Source organism: Suncus etruscus, chromosome 1 (genome assembly GCF_024139225.1).
Source record: "Suncus etruscus isolate mSunEtr1 chromosome 1, mSunEtr1.pri.cur, whole genome shotgun sequence".
Lineage (NCBI taxonomy): Eukaryota > Metazoa > Chordata > Mammalia > Eulipotyphla > Soricidae > Suncus > Suncus etruscus.
Window position 1 is genome coordinate 41,689,773 of NC_064848.1, and position 24,097 is coordinate 41,713,869.

At 36.3% G+C, this 24,097-nt stretch overlaps 1 protein-coding gene and 1 non-coding gene across 3 annotated transcripts in view; both read right to left on the minus strand.

Annotated features, from left to right (window-relative positions):
• FREM1 (FRAS1 related extracellular matrix 1) overlaps window positions 1-13,157 on the minus strand; it is a 44,772-nt gene extending 31,615 nt beyond the window's left edge. For both annotated transcript variants that reach the window (XM_049769341.1, XM_049769345.1), the window contains exons 1-3: window positions 12,693-13,157; window positions 6,474-6,675; window positions 5,395-5,539 (exon numbers count right to left, since the gene is read on the minus strand). In XM_049769341.1, coding sequence (XP_049625298.1) covers window positions 5,395-5,539; window positions 6,474-6,675; window positions 12,693-13,157 — 812 coding nt within the window. The remainder of the gene's footprint in view (window positions 1-5,394; window positions 5,540-6,473; window positions 6,676-12,692) is intronic.
• On the minus strand, window positions 7,927-8,033 carry LOC126025410 (U6 spliceosomal RNA). The gene has a single exon (XR_007501421.1). It is a non-coding gene; the product is annotated as a U6 spliceosomal RNA (small nuclear RNA).
• Window positions 13,158-24,097: the final 10,940 nt, after the last annotated feature.

Below are 24,097 nucleotides of genomic sequence, written 5' to 3' on the forward strand. Positions count from 1 at the left end.
ACTTAAAAGGCATATTAGGAAACTGTCTTGATCTGAAGTGCGCTACATCCCAGAATCCACATAGGCTTTTTTGGATAAACTTTGTGAATTGTGTCACTTACTTTGGAAGCTCTGATCAAGAATTTAAATTTGAACCTGAGAGCAAATAGAAACTTGAGAGTGAATCACACCAAGACACTCATCTGCTCAGTGACTTCAGATAAATCAGTAAAAGTCTTGGGGCCGGAGAGATAGCATGGAGGTAAGGCGTTTGCCTTTCATGCAGGAGGTCATCGGTTCGAATCCCGGCGCCCCATATGGTCCCCCGTGCCTGCCAGGAGCAATTTCTGAGCCTGGAGCCAGGAAAAACCCCTGAGCGCTGCCGGGTGTGACCCAAAGAATCCAAAAAAAAAAAAAAGTCTTGAAGTTTGTTCCCCTCCCTTATCAAACCAATGATTTTCTTTGGAAAACTAAATTAGACAAAGCATACATGTAAGCACCTAGTCTGGTGCCTAAAATGTGGAACTTTGGAAACTAAACCTTGATGCAAATGTACAGTGTAATAATTTGTCTTCTCAAAAAAATTTGTCTCCCAAATTTATCCGATATAAATTTGTATATATGAGTTATTTGAGGATGGGGAACTAATGGGGGCAGTTATTTATTCTAGTTAAATGAAATTGAGAAAAGTGTGTCCAATATTGCCCTCTCAATGACACATAAAGCATCTCCATGATGCTGAGAGGTAATGCAACCAAAAAACAAGAAAGCCAATGTGCTAGTAATCACTTAGTGAAATAAACCAATATTTTCTAACCATCTTTTTTTATAATGGAGCATCTACTGAACTTGCAGTACTAACAGGTCATAGTAATGTTGCAGTAGTAAAACTTACTAGCCCTGAACTATTCTCATTCTTCAACATCAACCTCCTCTATTACATATGTCAGTCCCTTAAGATATATTACTAGAGCTTTTTACCCCTTCAAACGTGCAGAGTATTAAGCTATTAATCTTTTTCAAGCCAAACAAGAACACTTAGTTCCTCAGCATTTAGCTCATTTGTTAATAAACACATTGTTCACATCGTGAATCATCCCAAAAATGATTTATAATTAGAGATAGGTTTTAATTGGCAATAAAATGTCTCCAGGACATTTCTTCAGTCAATTGTGGTACAAATCCACATGGGTGAGTAATATTGTAATTGCCACAAGGTACATTTGTTAAAAACTTTAAATATACAAAATGCCTATGTCATTGGATTTTTTTACACAAATTGAGGAATGATCCCCATTTTACATATGAGATCATTAAGGCTTCAGTAATCATTTTGGTCACTATCAGAGATTAAAACTCAAACTCTGAAGTTTGGCTCCACATCTAGTGGCTATTGATTATTATTTATATCACAATTTTCTATCTAGTAGTCATAGAGCACACACTAATAACTGAAAGTTGCATTTGAAGATGAAAACCTCAGGGTTATTACAGATCTGTACTTTCCATTCATCTGGTAGTCAATATCTTCAAAAAAAGTAGAGAGCTATTTGCTGTCTTTCCCTTTGCAAGTTTTTCATTAAGAGTGTACACCTTTTACAATCAAGTAAGCAAGATTCTTGAGTGTAGTGATGAAAATCACAGATGCTAAGCCAAAATTTCTAGGCCTAAATTCAAGCTAAACAAAGTAAATTCTGTGTTTGTTTGGAAAAGCAACATCCGACTGCTATGCTCCAGTTTTTCATATGACTATTTTGGATGGTATATAACTCAAAGTTTGTTATAATTATGAAACAAAATCAAATAAAAAAGAAAAAGAAATAATTATGTTAAAATGCCTGTAATTTGTATTATACATGTAACTAGATTCTTAGTGACTCTTGAGAAGATAAACTACTATTTACAGTATTGTTTCTTAATGGATAAATATACTTTGTGTTCCAAAAAAGCATTTGTTTATAAATAAGTTGAAATACCTGCTCCATTCAGAAATTAATAATATGTCAAATTTTAAAACTTAAGAAATTTGGGTATATATTTTGCAGTGCTTTGGGGTTACTCCTGGCTCTACACTCAGGAATTACTTGTATATGAGATGCCACATGCAAGCAAATACCTCATCTACTAAGCTATCAATCACTCTGGCCCCAACCAAATATTTTATTTTTTACTCTTCCTGCCTACTCTAAACAGACAAACAAACAAACAAACTTAAGGGGTCAGAGAAAGACAGATAGATAGAACTCAATCAATTGAGAGCACATGCTTGACATGTGTTAGGCCCTGATTCTGTTCTTGGCCACCACATTGTCCCTTGAACACTGCTGGAAATGACCCCCAAATATAGAGTTGGTGGGAGATCCCAAGCACTGTCTAGTATGAGCCAAAACATATATTTAAAAAAAAAAGGGCAAGGGGACCTGGAGAGATAGCACAGAGGCGTTTGCCTTGCAAGCGGCCGATCCAGGACCAAAGGTGGTTGGTTTGAATCCCGGTGTCCCATATGGTCCCCTGTGCCTGCCAGGAGCTATTTCTGAGCAGACAGCCAGGAGTAACCCCTGAGCACTGTCGCGTGTGGCCCAAAAAAACAAAAAAAAAAGAAAAGAAAAAAAAGGGCAAGGGAGGGGTATATGGGATGCATGCTGGGAACAAGGGTGGAGGGAGGACAACATTGGTGGTGAGAATGTCCCTGATTCAATGTCACTATGTACCTAAAATATTACTGTGAAAGATTTGTAATCCACTGTGGTCAAAATAAAAATTATTAAAAAAAAGAAAAAGAAAAAGAAACCAAGAAAGAAAGAAAGAAAGAAAGAAAGAAAAGAAAAAGAAAGAAAAAGAAAGAAAAGAGAAGAAGAAAGAAAGAAGAAAAAGAAAAAGAAAGAAAGAAAGAAAGAAAGAAAGAAAGAAGAAAGAAAGAAAGAAAGAAAGAAAGAAAGAAAGAAAGAAAGAAAGAAGAAAGAAAGAAAGAAAAGAAAGAAGAAAGAAAGAAAAGAAAGAAAGAAAGAAGAAAGAAAGAAAGAAAAGAAAGAAAGAAAGAAGAAAGAAAGAAAAAGAAAGAAGAAAAAAAGAAAGATAAAAATTATCTTCAAAAGCAATTCCCTTTGTAATAGTGAAAGTGTCAGGATATAATAAGGCAGTATTTAGCACTGTTTGTGTGTGTGGGGGGGGGAGGAATTCTCGTTAAGCCACCCTGTGCTTTGCACAGTCAGCATTAGTTGTATTCTTTTGGGGGAGGTTTGGGGTCACACCAGCAGCGCTCAGGGGTTACTCCTGACTCTATGCTCAGAAATCGCTCCTGACAGGCTCGGGGGACCACATGGGATGCCAGGATTCGAACCACCATCCTTTGCATGAAGGACAAATGCCTTACCTCCAATGCTCTCTCTCTGGCCCAGCATTAGTAGTATTCTTATGCTGAGTATAGTACATTTATTTTAAGTTGATCTATTAAAAAATAAATGAAGGTATATTTATTTTGTATTTGCAGCTGGATTAATATTTTGAAAATTAAAATATATTTGTCTCAAAATAGTAAATATATTTTCTATAGATGTTGTCATATTAGGGAATCAATTCTTTAAGGCTAGAGATGTTTTAATGGATGGTCGCTGTCTATATTTGTGTAATCTCACAACTATATTTTAATGTCCAGGGCTTATATCTTTATTACAAACACCTATTTTTTAGATTATAGTACTATCCACATAGATATACTATCCATCCGCCTTCCAAAAAAATCTGTTGCAAAAAATAAATCTGGACCACATACTATTTACCTTTTATCGGGATTAAGGAGGTAGAAGTTAGAGAAGGAATTTTTGAGGTTGCATTTTTCATTACAGAGTCTACAGAGACCTCTTCTGGCCAAAGTTTGGAATACAATTCAAGGCTCAAAAGCCAAATCAATAATAGAGAAAAATTTGCTTTGTCCACATTTTGTGTGAGGAGAGGAACGAGAGAGACAGAGACACAGAGAGACACAGAGAGAGATGAGAAGAGAGAGAGAAAGAGAGAGAGGGAGAGAGAGAGAGGAGGGAGAGAGAGCAGGAGTGAGGGCAGGAGGGAAACTGGAGTGGAGACAATGGTGATATGAAATATGCTCTGGTGAAGGGTGTTGTACATTGTACAGTGAAACTCAATAATGAGCAACCTGTAACTGTGAGAAAAAGACTCTTATTGTGAATAATCTTATAAACACAGTGTTTAAATAAAGTAATAAAAGAAAGACTAATGAGATAACTATTCACTTAGGAAGTTTAGTTTTAATAGGATGTTATAAAAGCTAAAATTAGGGTAAATTCATGACATTTTTAGTTGGTCAGTAAGTGCATCAAACATTAAAAAAAATACAGCCCAAGGAAATGAACCATGACAAACCTTTATGTAATTATTTGCTGGATGTTTAATTATTTTATGTCTATATTCCAGAAGTCTAATAGAGACCCAGTGAATAGAACCAATATGACCTGTTGTTAATTTTCTAAATTTTAAGGATTTGTTACTTCAGTTATTTTGAGTATCTATTCATTATAATATTCTGAAGTGTTACCTAAAACTGTTTTTCTCTGTGTAGACTTCATCTTCTTTATGCTAGTATTAATTTCTTTTAAAGGCAATAATAATAGTCTTTGGGAGGAGTGGGTCATAATCGGCAGCTCTCAGAAAGCGCTCCTTGGCAGGCTCGGGGGACCGTATGGGGATGCTGAGAATTGAACACTGTCCTTCTGCATGCAAGGCAAATGCCCTACCTCCATGCTATCTCTTCAGCCCATAATAGTCTACTTTTTGTTTTTGATATTTTGAGGGGCCACACCCAACAATGCAATAGATTACTTCTGACTCTGAGCTCAGGAATTACTCCTGGTGTTATTTGGGAATATTATGGGATGCTAGGGAGCCAACTGGGGACAGCCATGTACAAGGCAAGTGCCCTACCTGCTGTACTTTCTCCCTAATCCATGGTCTTGATTTTTCTGAGGAAAGAAATGGTTTGAAAACTGTTCCTGTCTACCTCAATCTTTCTGCTAAGATATTTTTTGGAGACTCTTGCTGCTAATGCAGTCCTAGAGTGACCTCTTGCTGCATAATTTGTACATGAGTCTGCAAGTCTATTCTTAGATGTTAGTGAATTTCACATATTTCTTCATGCTTGAAAGTGCATGCATTTATGTGCATAAAAGGAATGACCCATCACGACACAACTTATCTGTTTTAATTTTGTCATACTCATTAAAGCCTCCCATAATCAAGCAGTGATAGATATCAATATTCCTCTTAAAAATTAATTCTGTGAGCTTAGGAAATGGTCTATTTAATCTGTTAAATTTGGTTTGCAAAAGAACATTTCATATTCCTAGTCAGAAACACCCTGGACATTATCATCAGAACTACTGAATAAGTAAAGCAATTTACATTTGAGGGGTGGCAGAGTTTCCTGAAGGGTCCATGATTTGAAATTCCACGATATCTGAATTTACTTCCAAAGATGGATTTATAATGTAAAGAATAGTCTTACTGTTTAAGTCCTTTTGCATAAACTTCTCATGGATAACTTCACCTACCAAAAAAAATAAACAATATATTAAATAAACAAAATTTTCTGTCTATCTTATTTTACAGTTTTTATATCTTAAAAATAAATTAACATTTGGGGTAATAGCAATAGTACAGAGGGAAGGACATTTGCTTTGCCTGTGGCAGGGTCTGGTTAGATTCCAAATCCCGTGTTTCCCTGAAAACTACCAGGACTAATTCCTGTATGAAGAACCAGAGTAACCCCTAAACACTGTTAGGTGTGGCCGCCAAACCAAATATAAATGTTATGAGCTTAAATATGGTTAAGCTTTTTATTTGGCCTTAATAATATTGTACCTGAAAGAAATAGAGAGAGAACAGGAAGGTAAATAATTAAAAATGTTATGCCATCCTGTCTAGTGCTATTGATCATTGTCATCAAATATAATAGTGACAAAGGTGAAATGTTATCAGAGACAAAAAATATACAATTTACAGAAACCATTACACCAACAAAAATAAATCATTCTAATTTTCTTTAATGAACTGTTATTTAAAATTCATGACAGAAAAGTAGAACTAGTCACAAATATGAATCTTGTCCTGGCACTATATATTCCTCTGACTATATTTCAATCTGGCTCTTGAAAAAAGTTGTAAACAATAAACAGATGTGTATCAGCATTTGGTTCTCCCACTCAAGATTTATTTATTTTTTTTAACTTTTATTGAGACCAATGTGAATTACAAGTCTTTCACAAGTGTATTTCAGGCACATAGTGATAGTGGGAAGTTTTATTTTTAAAAACTCAGTTTCAAATTTTCTTTAGCACCAATATTGATTTATAAACTGCATCATCAGTAAGCCCTTGATGGCATTTATCAAATAGACTTCCACTTAGTTAAATTACTATATAGCATTGACAGTCAATGGGTATTTTAAAAAAAATAATTACAAGAATTAAGGTAGCCATTACCTGTTGTTGTGTTTTCCAGATGTCCATAGAGGGGACCTCGTAAAATCTTAAAGATGATCTGATCATCATTGGTGTCAGGGTCTGATGCCTTCAAAACATGGGAATTGATGTACATACCATAACAGCCATTCTTCAATAACCCCACTTGAGAAGGATTATGCAAATGTGTGATGTGAGGGGCTGTTTTGTCCAACTGGTCTACCTGAATCAACAGTAATTACATAATTGTTATACAAAAGCTAATCCCCTCTTGTCATTGCCACCATGTCCATAACTTTAAAGTTTCAAAACTTCAGCAATGAGAATATAGAGTTTCAATAGCGACAAAACCTTAAGAATTTCAGGTTCCCAATCCTCCTCATTTGTTGATTTCTGTTAAATATTGTCTTATAATACTCTCAGAAAATATCAGTATATGGAAAAAAGTTGAAATTTCCATGATAAACTTTGGCTCAAATTTATTTATATAGCCATTTTCTGACTCCTCTCATATAAATATATATCCATAACAACATATACCAGGACTATTTCCCCCTCCTCAACTTTCTTAATCCTGGAACAATGCCTAAACTATAATACAAACTGAAGAAATATTTGTTGAATAAAAATATTAAAATTGGCCTAGGAGTTTGAACAGTATCAAACACATATAAGCATTTCCAAAATTCCAAGGCTTTAGTGGAATGCAGAAATGAAATTAAAATTGGTTTTATCAATTAGAATTTTTTGGGTATATTTTTTTCAAATAGCAAAAAAAAAATGTTGACTAAAGTACCTCAGTGGAAAAAATAGGAAAGGTGATTATTTATAGGTATATGTTTTAGTGACTATTAGAACCATGTAACTAAATAAGTGGGCTCAGTTTGTAAAATAGCAAGTGGGTTACCAAGGAGTAATAAGAACAGGCTCAAACACTATATATAAAGGGCCTCTTTAAGTAAGATAATCATTGAGGTTCTGTAGGGAGATCAATTTTGAATTACAAAGTACTGTTGTTTGTTAGAAAAGGAGCAGAATTATTGAGATTCACTACAAACACAGGTGTCAGAAACACCTCTATCTTTACTTCCCTCCACTTTTACTCTTTTTTTTTCTTAATAATTTAGCTAGCATCGTTACCTAAACAATTTATCATTTTATGTACAAACTTTCTGGACTCCACCACCATCAAAGTGCCCATAATCCTCCATCATTGCCTTATGTCATCTCATCTGGATTTTATTATCTCAGCCTCAAACTCTCCCTTTACTCATTAGTAATTAGTTTTATAATCTAAAGATATGAATTTGTCCTTGTTTGATACTGTATTCCAGTGTTTTGTTATATACAATAGATAAGTAAGATGATCTGGTTTTTATCTTTTTTCCCTCTGATCTATTTTGCTTAACATTATATCCTCCAGTTCCATCCACATTGCAGCAAACTATAAGATTTTATCTTTTCTTTTTTTTTTTTAAATATGGAACGCTTCACAAATTTGCGTGTCATCCTTGTGCAGGGGCCATGCTCATCTTTTCTGTATCGTTCCAATTTTAGTATATGTGCTGCCAAAGCGAGCACAAAATTTTATCTTTTCTTATGGCTAGAGTATTTCATTATATGTATCACAACTTATTTATCCACTTCCTTTCATTCTTTTTTTTTGTTTGTTTTGTTTTTGGGTCACACCCGGTGGTGCTCAGAGGTTACTCCTGGCTATCTGCTCAGAAATAGCATAGCTCCTGGCAGGCACGGGGGACCATATGAGACACCGGGATTCAAACCAACCACCTTAGGTTCTGGATCGGCTGCTTGCAAGGCAAGCACCGTTGTGCTATCTCTCCGGGCCCTTCCTTTCATTCTTTTATCCTGCTTTTTAAAATCAGTTCTTAACTGCTTTACTCAAAAATGATATGATTATACATCTTAGTTCACACTAGCAAAATAAAATATTAATGTCAATCATTAAATCATATCCATTAAGACCATATGTGTATATATTTGTATTTAATATGTAATAAACCACCGTACAACAGTTTAAAAGAATGAAAGATTAAATTAGCCCATAATAAAATTTTGCCACAACTTAGTGTTAACTTGTTTTAAAAATACCAAGTTTCAGAGTAGAAGACTATAATGCTACTGATTTTGTTCAAAACAAATGCATATGTATGTTCTCACAGACACAGACAAAAATATGGGAGCATTTGTTCAAAGCTGTTCATTTGTCTTGAGGTAGAGAAAATTACCACTACCCCTCTGTATTTCTATATGGAATTTTGTAACAACCAAATATGTTTTCCTTGCAAGTTGGCAGGGTTTACTGTTATTAACAAAAGTAATCATATCTCATGCTGGCAAATGTTTGGAGAAACAGACATTTTTATATTTTGCTAGTAGAGTACAAATTAGTGAAAATTTTCTGTAGAGAAGTTTGTCATATCTGCATATTTAAACATGTGCACATAATTTGATCCAAAATCTTAATAAGAGAAGAAGCAAATATTCACAATAGCACATGGACTATCCCACTTTTAATTCACAGAATAAAAGAACAGCGGGAAGCTACCAACAGTTATCTTTTAGTGGTGACTATAAAAGAATCTTTCCTTGTCCTTTTCGTTACTTACTACTTCTTTATCATTTTATAAGCTGAAAAAGCAACTTTTCAGAAGTTTCAAAAGTAAACTTGCTCTCCTAAAAATTATAGACTGAAACCAGAAAGCTGTGTGAAAGCCAGGAAGTGGATAATTCTAGTTTTCAAGTCTTTTATGGGGAGAAACTCCTATGACCACTGACCATAAGAGGGACAATCAGCAGCCAAAAAAGGAAGAATCAAAATAGCTGACTTCTTGTAAGAAACATTAAAGCTGATAAACAATTGGATATGGGTGTTTTAATGTTATGTTTTTTTTAAATGTAAATGTTGATACCTGGTATAGGGCTCAAATGGTAGATATGTCTTGCATATTCCAACTCCAAAACCATAAGCTCCAACATCCTACTCCAAGGAGCACTGGGTGTGGTTCTGGCGACCAGTCTGAGTGGTACTGTGCCCTGGGTATGGCCATATATTTTTATTTTCAGTGATTTTTATTGTGATAATTTGTTTTAAAAACTTAACGACCAAACTGGCTACAAGTCCTATTTTGTGGCTTTGGTCATATTTGTACCTAAGTTTCTTCAAAAGTGGGTCAAAATGCCAGAAACATTTGAAAAGATTGAAGAGTCAAGCATCTTTTAGAAGAAAAGGTTGTATCTTGAGCACTGCTGAGTGTGATCTGTTGGTCCCAAGCCTTACTGTGGTGCACCTCGGTGGGGGGGGTCTTCATTCTGAGATGACCAGAAAAGTTCGATTCCTTCAGGCCCTAGCATTTAGCAATCTAGAGTTGTCTGGGTTTGGCCCCAAGTCCTCTGTACATTCATTGGAGCCAACACACACACACACACACACACACACACACACACACACATAAAAAATAATTTCATTAATAAATAAATCAAAGTAAGCAGAAATGTTGACCTTTTCTCTTGCACCCCAGTACTTTTCCTCCTTAAAGGAAGATCCTGGGAATCATTTGAACAGGATGGCATATGCTGGTCAAACACACAATTTACTACAAAATGTTTTATTTGTGCCTCACAGTATCAGGAAGGTCCACCAAGTGCTGCATCTGTTAAGGGACCAACTTTGCCCTTAATTTTTCAAGCTGGTAGTAAAATAAACTCATCCACACAGGGTAGGCTTATTTGGGCAAACCTTTATCTGAGCCATGGTCCACACATATGACCTTGCCAATAAAAACTCATAGAGGTACAGGAACGAGGGACTCCAATATCCTGCACTACTTCTGGAGGTGAGGCACTTCCTAAACTTCTTGGCCTCTCTAAATGAGAGAAACAAGAAGTTGGGAAAATTATGAGAGGAAAGTGGTGAGCCTTTACCTCATAAGCCTTGTATGCCTAAGAGGTTTGGTGTTTGAGTTAACCTTATGGACCTTTATAACGTATCTCATCCAACATTTGCAATCTGTAAATCCTGCAACTTCTAAGAGAGAACTCTTTAAGGCAAATATTTGTCTTGAGGGATACTTAATTTGGGGACTTTCCCCCTTTTCCTCTGTGTTTTGGAATATGGGAAGGAACTCTTGTGCCTACACTCAAGGTATAGTGTGCCTGCAAATATTTAGAAAAATAAAACCCAAAGTTTATCCTTGGTGGGATAAAACAGCTTCATTTGCCTACCTAGCCTGGGAAATCAATATAAAAAAAAACAGTATTAATAGATTGGAAAGTGTGATGGGACTATTAACAGTGAAAAGCCATAATAACATATTAAAATGGCTATGTACAAAGTACTTCCTACATACTGTGTTAATAAAACACATACCTTCTCACTTTTACCAGTATATCATAATTATATATTCTGGACATCCCCACTGCCATAGATGTACTCACTCTAGTTATCACAACTTCTTCACCTTTATATTCAGAAATCAATTTAGATAGAGTGGGAAGGTTAAGTTTGAATCTACCCAACTATTGTTCAAACAACAGACTAGTGTTGCAATAAATGCATTTTTGATATACAAAGAACATTTCAGTAAGAAATATTGTAGATCACTATACTCCTAAGCCAAATCACAGGTGGGTCTTGTCCACGAAGCTGAAGATGGTAAGAAATAAAACTATGGTTCCCTGAAGAACAAATTCTGTCTCAAGGCTGCCTTTGAACTCAAGATTTCAACATCCATTTAAACTGGAAGTTCCAGGATGCTGGCCTGCAGATTTTAGATGTGTCAGACCCCACAATGGCATGAGCCAAATCCTGAAAATAAATCTTCCTTCATGTTTGTGTATGTGTGTGATATGTGTGTACTGGTTTTATATGCCTGTATAACATGTATGTATATAAAATAAAGAAAAATAGAGAGAAAGATAGAGATGTATGTATTAATACTGTTTCTCTGGAAAACTGTAACTAATACATAGACTAAAAACAAGGAAAAGTATGATTATTTTCCATAATCAGCAGATATTCTGAAAAGAGAGACAGATTTGTGTATTTTTTGCTGCTAGTACAAGTATGTAGAACAGAACAAGCTACATCCAAGGAAAGTGGATTCAGGGTTTGAAGCCAGAACAGACTTGATGTGTTTTGACTAAAAAAAAGAAAAATACATTCTGCCCTGCAAGAATTGGCACAATAGTCAACACAAATGAGACCATTGGTGTCTTAAAGGGACACTAAATTTGGAATCAGAGAGGATTAAAGGTTATGTGCTATTTAATTAGATTTTTAACTTTTGAACTTTAAAACACCTATAAAATGGAGATACTAAAACTCATTTTGTAGGAGTTATGAGATTTAAAGAGTTTTTTTCAACACTGAATCAAACCTTAAAAGAACCCATCAAAAATTCTAGCCACTACCATGTTTTTTAATGGTGTTATATGTATAACACAAATGGTGCTTTTCCAATTTTCCTTTTTTCATTGAAAAAAAAATTAAAATACAAGTAGAAATATTCCAGAGATGCCCTGTGGTGCAGCATCTGCCTTGCAAACATGAGGGCTCTGAGCTGCTTGTTCAGTCCTTGATATCATCCCATATGATCAAGATGATTTCACTAGCCTTGCATTTTGGGGTCCCTAATGCCACAGCAAAAGTGTGAAATATCTGATGTACTGCAAGCAAATAATGGTGATGATCCTTGGCATCACAGAAATGACATGGAGAAAAATAAAAGGAAAAATAGATGGGTAAACTGAGATAGATATTTAGATGAATGGATTAGATAGATGCCATTATATGGCATGAACCAATAAAAATGATCATAATAGTAAATCTGGGTGTTGTAGTAGTAGCTTGAGAAAAAAAAGAAAAAATTGATTGGTTGTGCCGGGCTCCAGCAAAATGCCTTAATATTAATTTTATTCTCATCACAATGCTGTCAGGTACATTTTTGAAGAGTAAGAAGTAGAACTGGAAGAATAAAAAAAACTCTTTTGGGGATCATTCTATGTTATTTGCCCCTTTCTGTACCATCACTGACTCTCAGAGAGTCAGTCATTAGACAAGGACCACATCATATTTGCTCATATTCATAGGCTTAACACCTTGATCAGGCTGAAGATGTACAGAATCTATTTGAATGAAGGAATAAAACAGCTCTTTAAGCCATATTTTCCAGTCTCTACCAATAGAGTACTACCAAATAGAGTACTTTTCATACTTGCCTGGATGGTGAATGAAACAGGTTCTTGCCAAACTCTCCCATCCACAATAAAGCCTGGGTTTGTCTTATCTGAGGCCACAAAAGTAAAGTGGTCCATCTGAGAATTCCCTCCTGTGTGTCTGTAGGCCACATTCCTGTTGTCCACATCTTGCTGGGTGAAATTGGCTTGGAGGAGCACTGTCCCCCACAGGTAGAGTTGGCCGTGTTGTGGGAGCTGGACCACAAGAAAGGTAAGATTCTCTACTGGCGTGTCCGGGTCAGTTAGCTGAAGAAGATCTGGGGAAAGCACACCTGTGGCCCCTTCAGCCAGTCTCAAGCCTTTGTTTCTGATCAATACAGGCAAAGCTCTGTCCACGGACTCCAGCTTGATCTCAAATATCCCATGCTTGGTCTGTAGTCCATTGCTGACGATGAATCTAGCAAAGAGAGGCAAGGCAGCCTTCAGCATGAATTCGTGTGTCACCATCGACTGTAATGAAATGATAACAATACACACCTTTACTAAGGACAGATTGTGTTGGGACTCCAGTGAAAACTCAGGGGCAGATCTTTTAGATGGACACTTTTGTATCCCTTCAAGCAGTCCCTATTAGTACACAAAAGGATTATTCTAACCCCCAAATTCTAATTCTTTTTTGAACAAAACTGCAGGCAGATGCCTGGATGACAAGCTAATTCTGCCAATGACATTTCTAAGACTTCTTGGTGCTTCATAGGGTTCCTTACCCCAAGTGGGAATTTCACATGCAATTGAACCCACCACATGAGTTTGAAGAATATACTCATTTCTGCAACTGCATTTTCTTTGTGGGCACTTAATGAGCTAAACTTTTAAAAGACTGTTAATTGGAGAGCAGTCTAAGGAAAGGCTGTTTACAACAAATTGGACTAATTTACTGTGCTGATGTATTTTAATGGTAAATTTTTAAAGCAAAATAAAAATGCTTGGCCATGATATTTTGTGTATCACATCCACGCCTCATTTCCATACTTCTGCAAAGGGAGAGTTGACAAGCTAAGTCCTATTCAACTCTAAACTTTGTGATACTCTAGTTCTTTACATTTTTCTTATGTTTTTTTTTAATTTTCAATCTATAGGGGAGTTATGTTAGGCAAGAATAGCTTCCTAATTTATAAAGAATAAATAACTAGAGCAGAAAATTTAAGAAATTTGGTGGGTCCTCATTTTAAAGCAGGTAGGAGACAGAGTCAGGATTTGAACTCAGGTCTGGGAATTTCATTTAATTATTTTTTCTATTTTGGCAAAGTTTTAAAATGAATTATGAATTAGTATGTCACTGAAAAAGAGCTACAGTGCATAAGCACTTCTGCAGAACTAGAAAAATGATACAAATCAAAAATCTCTTACAGTTGTAGGTTTGAGAACATAATATGCTCCTGATTATATTTAATTATTAAATGACTTCCACATACCAATGATCTTTAGAACATTCTGACGTATAATTTTTACTTCAAGAAAAATTGAGATCATAAAATAAAGCAAAAACTGCACTATTAATACACTTCACAAACTTAGGAAATCACTATTGTACTTTCAAACAGAATTAACAAATTCCCCATAGATTAGAGAAATGTATTTGGAATTAGTTATGGACAGCTTCTCTTTGTTTTCATTTATGTTTTTGTAGTTGCCAGAGGTATTCAAGAAGGAGATACTCATTTTCCATAAATATAAAAGTCTGTAAAAATAATAGTTAGTGAAATATAATATTCAACTATATAGGAGCCTTTAGAGTTTACTTTAATAAGTAAAAAAATACTTTAAATAGAATCTTTAGATTTACTTTACCTATCTAACATATTTGACAAAAAATTTGTTTTAAATCTTTGTAAAACATATCCTGTTCCTTGAAATTTGAGAGTTGATACTTTTAACCACAAAGAAACTTAAAACCAAATTGTAGAGGATATTGAATTAACTAGCCTGCTTGTGATACAGGACTCAGGAAGAAGACAGCAGAAGAGGAACAAAAGGAGGGGAAAAAACAAACAAATGAAAGGAGAGATGAGTTTGGATGAACATTTTAAAGGCATTTTAAAGGCAAATTTTTAAGTCTTTCTAATTATCTCATTGATAAGATTGCTTACAAGGAAAAAATGGTATGCATAAGGCACACAAAAATGGGGAAATCTTATATATGGAAAGAAGTTCTTATCTAATAAGGTTAAGAACCCATGAATTCTATAATGCAGGGGTGTTTTCCACCCTGAACAATCGCCGTGGGAACTTGACTTAGACCTCATGTGATCAGACATAGACCATCTAACCCCAAACACCAATCCCAACCTTAGAACTGGCACAATTCCCTGCACCAGCACCAGGAATCAATATCCCTTTCCCCGGGTAAGCCCTAATACTGCGCTAGCACCAACTTGTGTCAGGGTAGATTCATATGACATCCTGATGATGACGAGGAAGCAGCAACAACTTGATCTATGGGCAGGTTGTACTACCTCACCACCTAAATCTGAGGTGAAATCAGAAAACCCTCTGTCCTAGTATATGGGCAAAACCCAAGATCTCTAATTAAAGAAGACTGACTTTGACATCCGCAACTGAGCAGAACTTTTCCTGGGACCATAAATAAAGACTTTGGGGTTTGACAACGAACATGCCTGAAGCCTGCAGTCTGTTTCATGACAGTATGCTTCAAGGGTTAAGACACCTGTATCTCTTCTGCCAAGGGAATTTCCTTTCTAGTTCCCCCCAATGTTTACTGTGCCCGTGCAAAAAAAAAATTGACACATCTGCCCCATTTTTTTCTTTTTTCTTTTCTTTTTCCTTCTTTTAATTTTATTTATATTTATAGCTTCTAGATAGGAGCTCCTGCCTTTTTTTTTTTTATAGAATCATAAAACATGGAATCAACTTGTTCTGCCTCATATTTATATGTCTTCCTACAAACTAAGAAAAGGGGAAAAAAGGTGATGGGGCCCAGGGGCCAAGTGGTCTCAGGAGGACTAAGTGTAAGTAAAATATGGTCAGCCCTAAATACCCAAACCAATGTCAACAACAGTACAATCAAGAGACCCAAACTATAACAAGCTATACACAAAATGGACCTGTTACACTAGCAGTCTTGGGGGGCTAAGGGTGGAGGTACAGGATGCATGCTGAAAACTATGGACAGGGAGGTCAATACTAGTGGTGAGAATAGCCTAAATGGTGACAGTGGTCACTATGTAACTGAAATACACCTGTGAAAGACTTGTAATTCATATTGGTCTCAATAAAAAATGTTTAAATATTATGCATAAAAAGCAGAATCAATGTCTAAAAGTTTTAAACTGTTAAGTAAAATAAAATCAAGACGGCATACTTTGACATTCCCATATACCTAGACTTGCGAAGTATCAACAGAATTAACAAAATCATACAATTTCCTTTTAAAAGAACAGGTTTTCTTTTGTAAAACTGAATTTGAGTGTGGGTGGTGGTGGAAGTTTCTCCATGTGCTGGCTTACTTATAGCTCTATACTAAGGATAAATTCTGGTAGTGGTTAAGGGACCATATGTGGTACAAGAAAACTAAGGCTGACAGCATGCAAGACAGTGCCCAACCTCTGTATTATCTCTCCATCCCTGAATTTTTAATAGAGGATATATACACTCCTTGATGCTTGGAGACACACTTAGGGGGCACAGGTTCTAAGGGCCGCAGATACATGTGAGGCACATGTTCTACCACTTTAATCATATTCCCAGCCCAAAGTTGAACTTTCATATAGCATCGGTGAATAGGATGATTTTACTCCTGTAACTGTTTACAAAATTATTTTTCTAAAAAAAAAGCATATTAAGAAAGCTATGACTACTCATTAACTCTTACTAATCATCCTGACATTTTCAAAGGTCAAGTGTTATATCTGTTTTCAAATATGAAAATCATAGTGGCTTTCTCGAGAAAGCTCTTCATGGAATTATGCCTTCATTATATTTTAATTTCCCGCTCTCCTTCCTAGACACTCACTTTTGATTCAAGCTGAAATTAATAGTCTAGAAGAGTCTAGACCATCTCTCAGGGACTATGTTTTCTTTTTTTTTCTAAGTTATAGTTCCAGAAAACTATTTTAGACCTCACTGTGTACATGCTTTGACAAAGAATCTTTCTATTCTCTAATAGATGCCCAGTATCAAAATGCTCTTGGACATTTTTAAACCAGTCCACATGGTTCAGTGAGAGCTCCAGCAGGTGCTCAGGAAAAGACAGACATTTTGAGAATCTGATTTTAACTTTCATCTCCTGATAACTCATCTCTAAAACTGCTTAACCAAGTCCTCTGCTCAGTCTCTGGACATCCACATTTACCTATGACTTCTTATCTAAGGTCATTGCAGTTGTCTTGTGGGTCTGTCCATGTCATACTCATTACTGCCTGATTATAGAGCTCAGACCACGTTGGAAACCGGCAGCCTGCCATTAGACAGATGGGTACAAGGGCAAGCAGGCCAGGGATCATATAAGAGTAAGAAATATGTTTACCGAGGCCAGCATTCCCAGCTGGGACATAGAGGCAGCTGTCTGTGCTGACCTAAAGCTAATAAGCCAGTAGTGAAAAGGATGCAATTTTTCAGTGTAACTGGATCGAACACCTCATTGTGTTTTCACAATTAGCAATGCAGATAACTCACAAGCACAGAATTATTTCAGAGTGACAGAGTGAACAGTCAGGGTTGACTTTTCAGTCTAAATAAGCCTAGTAGAACAAGAGCAACAAATGTCATTGCTTTTCCTGTCTGAAAAGGTTGACCAGATGATCTTCCAAATGTTCCCTCTTCCCCACAAAGTAAACCTACAATTATCCTCTAGGGTTCTAAAATGACGGGATCATTACGACCATTGCATCTATTCCCAAAGTTAAGTAGCTGGTGGTCTTGAGGTATTAGCGCCTTCTGTGGATCCATTTTGTTTAATTTCCTTTATTCTGCAATACTGTCTCTCTTCTCAGATGAATCCCAGGCAAGATGACCACTGTTCTCTCGAAATTTGGGAAAAGACTCAAATCTGTTTGGGGTGTCTTCTTGGTCTGATTTTACCATTACTGTGGTGCTTTCAGGCTTTCTGCATTTCCTGGCAATAGAGTTGGCTGAAGAATCTGCCATCTGTCATGGCATTTAAAAGATAAAAATGGAATCATAAATAGAGCCAGTTCCTCAGGAAAAAAAAAAAAGTCCAGCCGGCATGTCAAAATGGAGGACATTAGCATGTTCTTTTAGTACCCGGCTGCCAGCAGCTGAAGTCAGCTTGCTAATCACTTGGTGTCATCTGTCCTAGAATGTGCTGCCAAATCTTTCTTCCAGGCCAGCAGCACCAAACAATGCAGGAGAAATTTATGATTCACAAAATATTTTTGCAGAAGGTAAAAATCTGACCATTAAACTCCTGTGTTTAATTAATGCTGCCATATCTTACATTAAAAAGGGAAGAAGGGGTGGGAATCTACTACCACCGAATTTATCTCTGCCACCCAGCCAAATTCCTTGCCAGATTTAACAGCAAGCAACATAAATTTAGGTGATTAAATTGGGTGCATCTATTTAATTTTTAAAAAGCACATGATCACACTTTCATTAAAACAGGCTTTTGCTTTGGTTTAGCGCCACTTGACAAACACAACCATTTGTGACTGGGTTAGTCAAGTGACAAGATTAAAACAAGGGTGCTGGACAGATGAGAGACTCTTCCATTATAAATATGTAAAACTGCTGGCCCAGCATCAGGCTGACAGACACATGGAGGGGGTTCCTTCACACAACATTGTTTCCACCAATTTGTGGTACAATTATGTACAATAGTGAAAAAAGTCTTTCGGAAACGGTCTCTCAGCCCATGCTTAACTCTTGTACTCAGTAATGTCCATTGAAGGAACTTGAATTTGCTTTTTTGTTGTTGCTCTGTTTTGTTTTGTTTTGTTTTGTTTTGCCTCTTGGAGACAATTTTATGATAAATAGAATGAGAACAAACAATATTTCTGCGGGTACTCGTATAAGGTTTTTAAGGGAAATTATAATAAAAATGGGCCCAGCACAATAGTCTTACAAGTAAGTGTCTAAGCAACACTAAATTTCCTATAAGTAAATGAAAAATATCCAACTAAAACAGGAATCTCAAAAACCTATAGACTTAATTTCCTAATTTTGAATCATTCAAATAGTATTCAATTTAATTTTTACACAAACTTATATTGTTTTAATATTCTTAGAAACTGTGCACACTTGTTTAGTATTTTGCTTTGTAACGAACATTTTATTTAAATAACTATATTAAAAGGGATCTCATTAATTTGTAAAAGCTGAACGAACTTGACCACTAAAACTACTACAAACATATATACAAAATAATGCCCTCTTATATTCTAACTATATATTATTCCAAGACTCAAGATCCTTTGTTAAAAAAGAAAAAGCAGTAAATATTGAAGGACTTCCTAGCACCATCCTGCAACTTCTCTCTTGAAACCATTAGATTCAAAAAACTCTTTTTAACTCCTGGTTCTCTGTTATTTAGTACTTTCCTTTACTATCCTAAATACTCTATAATCTTTCTATCATAGTGATGTACAGTAGAAAAGAATTGGATACAGATAAACAAAATATCTGATAGAGTGGTATCTGAATACAGTGGATTTATATATGTAATAGCTTGTGGAAACTCACTGATATAAAAATCTACTACTTAATTGTTCTTTTAAAACACTCTTGAATATTACACTCTGCCCTAGTGATAATTATTTACAATCCTTTGTAGGTGATAGATAAATCAACTCTCTCAAGACCTTCTTAATTGGGAAAACTCAGGGCTGACTAGTACAATAATTCTTTTCTAACACAAGATGGTCTGATTTTAATCCTAAATCTAGTTATCTGTATTCTTGGCAAGGTATTTGAATCAGTCAATTTAGAGAAATCCTAGATGAGAAATCCTAAAGTAAAATTTTCTCTTACATTTTTGTGAATTGAACCACATTTTAATATTTTAAATGAATATGGACGCTTAGTAATTTTATATATTTGCCTTTTTACCAGATTGTTATTCATTCCAAGGATTTGATACAGAATCCTTGAACAGGTGCAGAGTTACCAATTATAACACTGTTTCTATGGGGAAATATGATCCACTTTATGACAACATGATTTATGATAGAGTTACCAGAACACATTGCATCAAAAGGCAGTGCCTGCTTGTGCCAAATGTTTACTAGTAAACACATTTTCCTTACATATAAAAACATACATTAAAAAGGCAATAAATTACTTTTCTATGTCTCTCCTTAGAAATCCTCAGGTCTTCACATTCTTCCCATAGAACAGCTTGCATTTGCTTCTTGTCTTTTTGTTTTGTTTTGTTTGGGTGTCACTCCTGGAAATGGTCAGCGGTTACTCCTGGCTCTGAGATCAAGGGTCATTCCTGGTGATGCTTGGGGGGCCATATGGAATGCCAGGGATCAAACCTAGTCGATTGTGTGCAAGGTAAATGCCTTACCCACTGTTATATCTCTTCAGACTTACAGCTTGTATTTAGATCTACTCTTATTTATTTAAAAACAACAAGAGCTATCTTCTTGTCTTGCTGCTGTCTTCTAATTGTGTGCTTTCATCTTTCTTACTATTTACCATCAATGAAGCAATACCAGACCTGGAAAAGGACCCATCTATATTCACTCACTTTTGTCTTGCTAAGCAGTAACCCTGGGAAGCATCATAAAAAGTTTATTTCAGTCTCACCTGAATGAGTCCCTGGGAACAGCTAGCTTGCTCTTATGAATATAACAAACTGTATGTCCTGCTATGTCCATTTGGCTGAAGGTAGTAATGGGGACTCCAGGATAGCGGGCATATTCAACCTGCCCATATCTTGGAGAGGAAGTGATAACATAGAGCAGTTCTTCAGGCTTATCTGTTCCATCCACAGCTAAAAGGTTGAAGGTTGTCAGGAAACTCCTGTCACCTTTAGGCACCACAAGTGGCTTTGCAAGAATGGCAATGTCACCTGAAGAACAAAAGAGATTGTGGTCAAATACAAAAACCCTTTAAGCATTTAATGTAAAGGTAAAAGACAAAGAAAACTGAGTAAAAATCAAACTAATGGGATATAGAATGTCTTAAACAACTAATTAATAAAGTAATTAGGTAAAAGATATGAATAGGTATTGCACAGAAGATCTTGGTAGCTAATGAAGAACAAAAAGTTGGTTGGTAATTATGGAAATGTACATTCAGATCACAATGTCTCAGTCTTCTAGCTAAATATTTGACTGGCAGAAATGAAATATCTGGGCATCCAGTGATGTTTAGGTAGCAAAAACACCTGCCAAGTAAGTCTGAAGCTGCAAGTTCAAGTTCTCTCTTATACCTCCCACTTGAGGCAAGTGTAGTCATGGCAACAGCAATTTGGGAACCTCAGGACTACATTAAAATATATGATTTCTGAAACATTGCAGCCAGTTGTATATAAGCACTGAAACTAAGTGTGTGTTGGTTGCATATAAACTAATCCAAGCACGCATGAATGGAAGCTCTTTAACTAACAGAGTTCAACCTCCAGTTCAAACATCACAACTAAATGTGAGAGCACCACAAACAAGTGTGTGTACAACTCTTGGTGATTGTAACAACAGCAAAAACAAAAGGAAGGGAAGAAAGAAAATATTCATATCAGGTGGTAATAAGAATACAGATTGAGATACAAAGTCCAGTGTTTCCAGCTGTACTGTGAGTGTGGTCCTGCCCCTCCATATCTTGGAGAGATAAGGGATGCTTCTAGATGAAGACCTGTGCACTCAGGTGACATGCTGAGTGCAGCTCAGCCCATTCAACTGGATACAGTGAGATAGAAACTGGCACAACAAAAAGAGTGTGGCCACTCCACATTACAGTCACACATTGCTTGTCAATGAACCCCAGAACAAGACATAAAAAACACCTACTATAATGGAGAAATAATGCAGAACTCCACCACTCTTAGAGAACAAAGATGGTAGTTCTGAAGATTCAATAAGTACTGGCCACCAATATAGCCTCTCTGATAAGGACTTTAGAGAAAAAATGTGAAGTATGTTCAAAGGACTCAAATAAAGCGTGGAACAAACCAAACAAACCACAATTAAGACTCAAGAAGATATGAAAGTAGAAATGAGAAAACTTAAATTGAAATAACAGAACTGAAAAACTTGGTAGGCAAAATAAAAAACTACAGGACGGCCTCAGCAGCAAAAAAGCAGCTGCTGAGGACAGAAATAGTGAGATGAAAATGAACTGCATAATACCTCCATACAACAGAAGAGTCTAGAAAATATCCTTAAAATAAATAAAATAAAGATGGCAAAAAACCTCAAAGAAAGCAAACAGATGACAATAGAACTTTAGCATAAACTTCGTAGAAACAACATAAAAATCATAGCATCCCAGAGACTCAGGAAGAAAACCCCATGAAGAATCAACAGTCAAAGACATCATTGCTGAAAAGTTCCCAGAGCTAAAGAGTGCATGCAACCACATTCTTTTTTTTTTTTTTTTTTTTTTTTGGATTTTGGGTCACACCCGGCAGTGCTCAGGGGTTACTCCTGGCTGTCTGCTCAGAAATAGCTCCTGGCAGGCAGGCACGGGGGACCATATGGGACACCGGGATTCGAACCAACCACCTTTGGTCCTGGATCGGCTGCTTGCAAGGCAAACGCCGCTGTGCTGTCTCTCCGGGCCCGCAACCACATTCTTGATGCCCAGCAATAACTAGCTAAAAGAGATCCAAAGAGAAACACCCCAAGGGACATCCTAGTCACAATGAAGAAAACCACAAATAGGGAAATAATACCGAAAGCAGCAAGATCAGAGAGGGAAATTACATACATAAAAGCATCCTTGAGATTGATAATAGATTTATCAAAAGAAACCATCAAAGCCTGAAGGCAGTGATGGGATATAGTGGCAAAATTCAATTAAATGAATACTTTGCCAAGAAGCCAGACTTCCATTCAGGTTTGAAGGAAGGGTACACAGCTTCATGGATAAACAACAGCTCGGAAACTTTATAGACTTAAAACCAACCTTATAAGAAGAACTGAAGAGTCAACTTTAAGGCAAGGCAAACCCAAAAAACACAGCAAACTCCTACAAAAAGATGACAATCCTATGACAAACATTTCTCTCAACATCAGTAGAATAAATGGACTAGCTAAAAAACACAGGCAAAATTCATCGAAAAATTCAATCCAATATTTTGCTGAATTCAAGAAACACAAGAAACTACATAACCATAGCAAACTTGGACTCAAAACTAAAGGTTGGAGGATCATCATTGAAGCAATCAACTTCCTTAAAAAGGCTAGGGTGGGGCCAGAGCGGTGCACACGGAGGGAATCAAACCGAGGTCCATCCTAGGTTAGTGTGTACATCTTCACAAGTAATGTGGGTTCTGTTCATGTTTTTAGGTTAAAAATGAGTACACTGGGGCCGGAGCAGTGGTGCCGCGGTAGGGCATTTGCCTTGCACGCATCTGACCTAATAGAGACTGAGGTTTGATATTCCAGCATCCCATATGGTCCCCCAAGCCAGGAGCGATTTCTGAGTGTATAGCCAGGAGTAGCCCCTGAGCATCACTAGGTGTGACCCCCAAAAAAAGAGTACACTCGGAGTCGGAAAGATAGCAAAGCAGTAGGGCATTTGCCTTACACACAGCCGACCCAAGGACGGATGGTGGTTTGATTCCTAGCATTCCATATGGTCCCCTGAGTCTTCCAGGGGCTGGTGTGACCCCCCCCTCCAAAAAAAAGATGAGTATGCTAATGTGTAGAAATGCTAACTTGCTAATGATTTCACAAATAGAATTAGGAACCAAGTCACCTGAGTTAAGAATAAAATTGAAACACTTATCCTTTGCTTCCTTTAATATTTATGGATATATATACTTAAAAGTCAGCAATAAAATGATGAATATCCAAAAGGAAATGCTTATGCAAGAAAGTATACAACAACAAAGAATTAATCTCTCCCAAGGCCATTATTTTCAAGTTTAAAAAAATTCTTAAATGATCAAGTTGTTTGTTCTGATTTGGTTGACTTTGGTTTGTTTGTTTTAGTACTTCATGCTTTCAACTCATAAAGCTCTACATCGTAGGAAAGAAAGCATTAGCTTGTCTTATATGCTGACTTGGGTTCTCTCCCCATTACTAAATTGGACCTCATGAGCCCTGCCAGATGTGATCCTGAGCATAAAAAATGGAGTAAACATTGAGAACCACCAAGTGTAGTCTAAAATCCTGCTGCACTATCAAAGGCAATACAAAGTAAGTTCTATGTAAAAATCAAAAACCATCCTAACTTTCAGTCAAAAATCAAAACCTCAAATGCCACAAAGGGAGATGAGATGGATGTGCTGACAAAGTAAA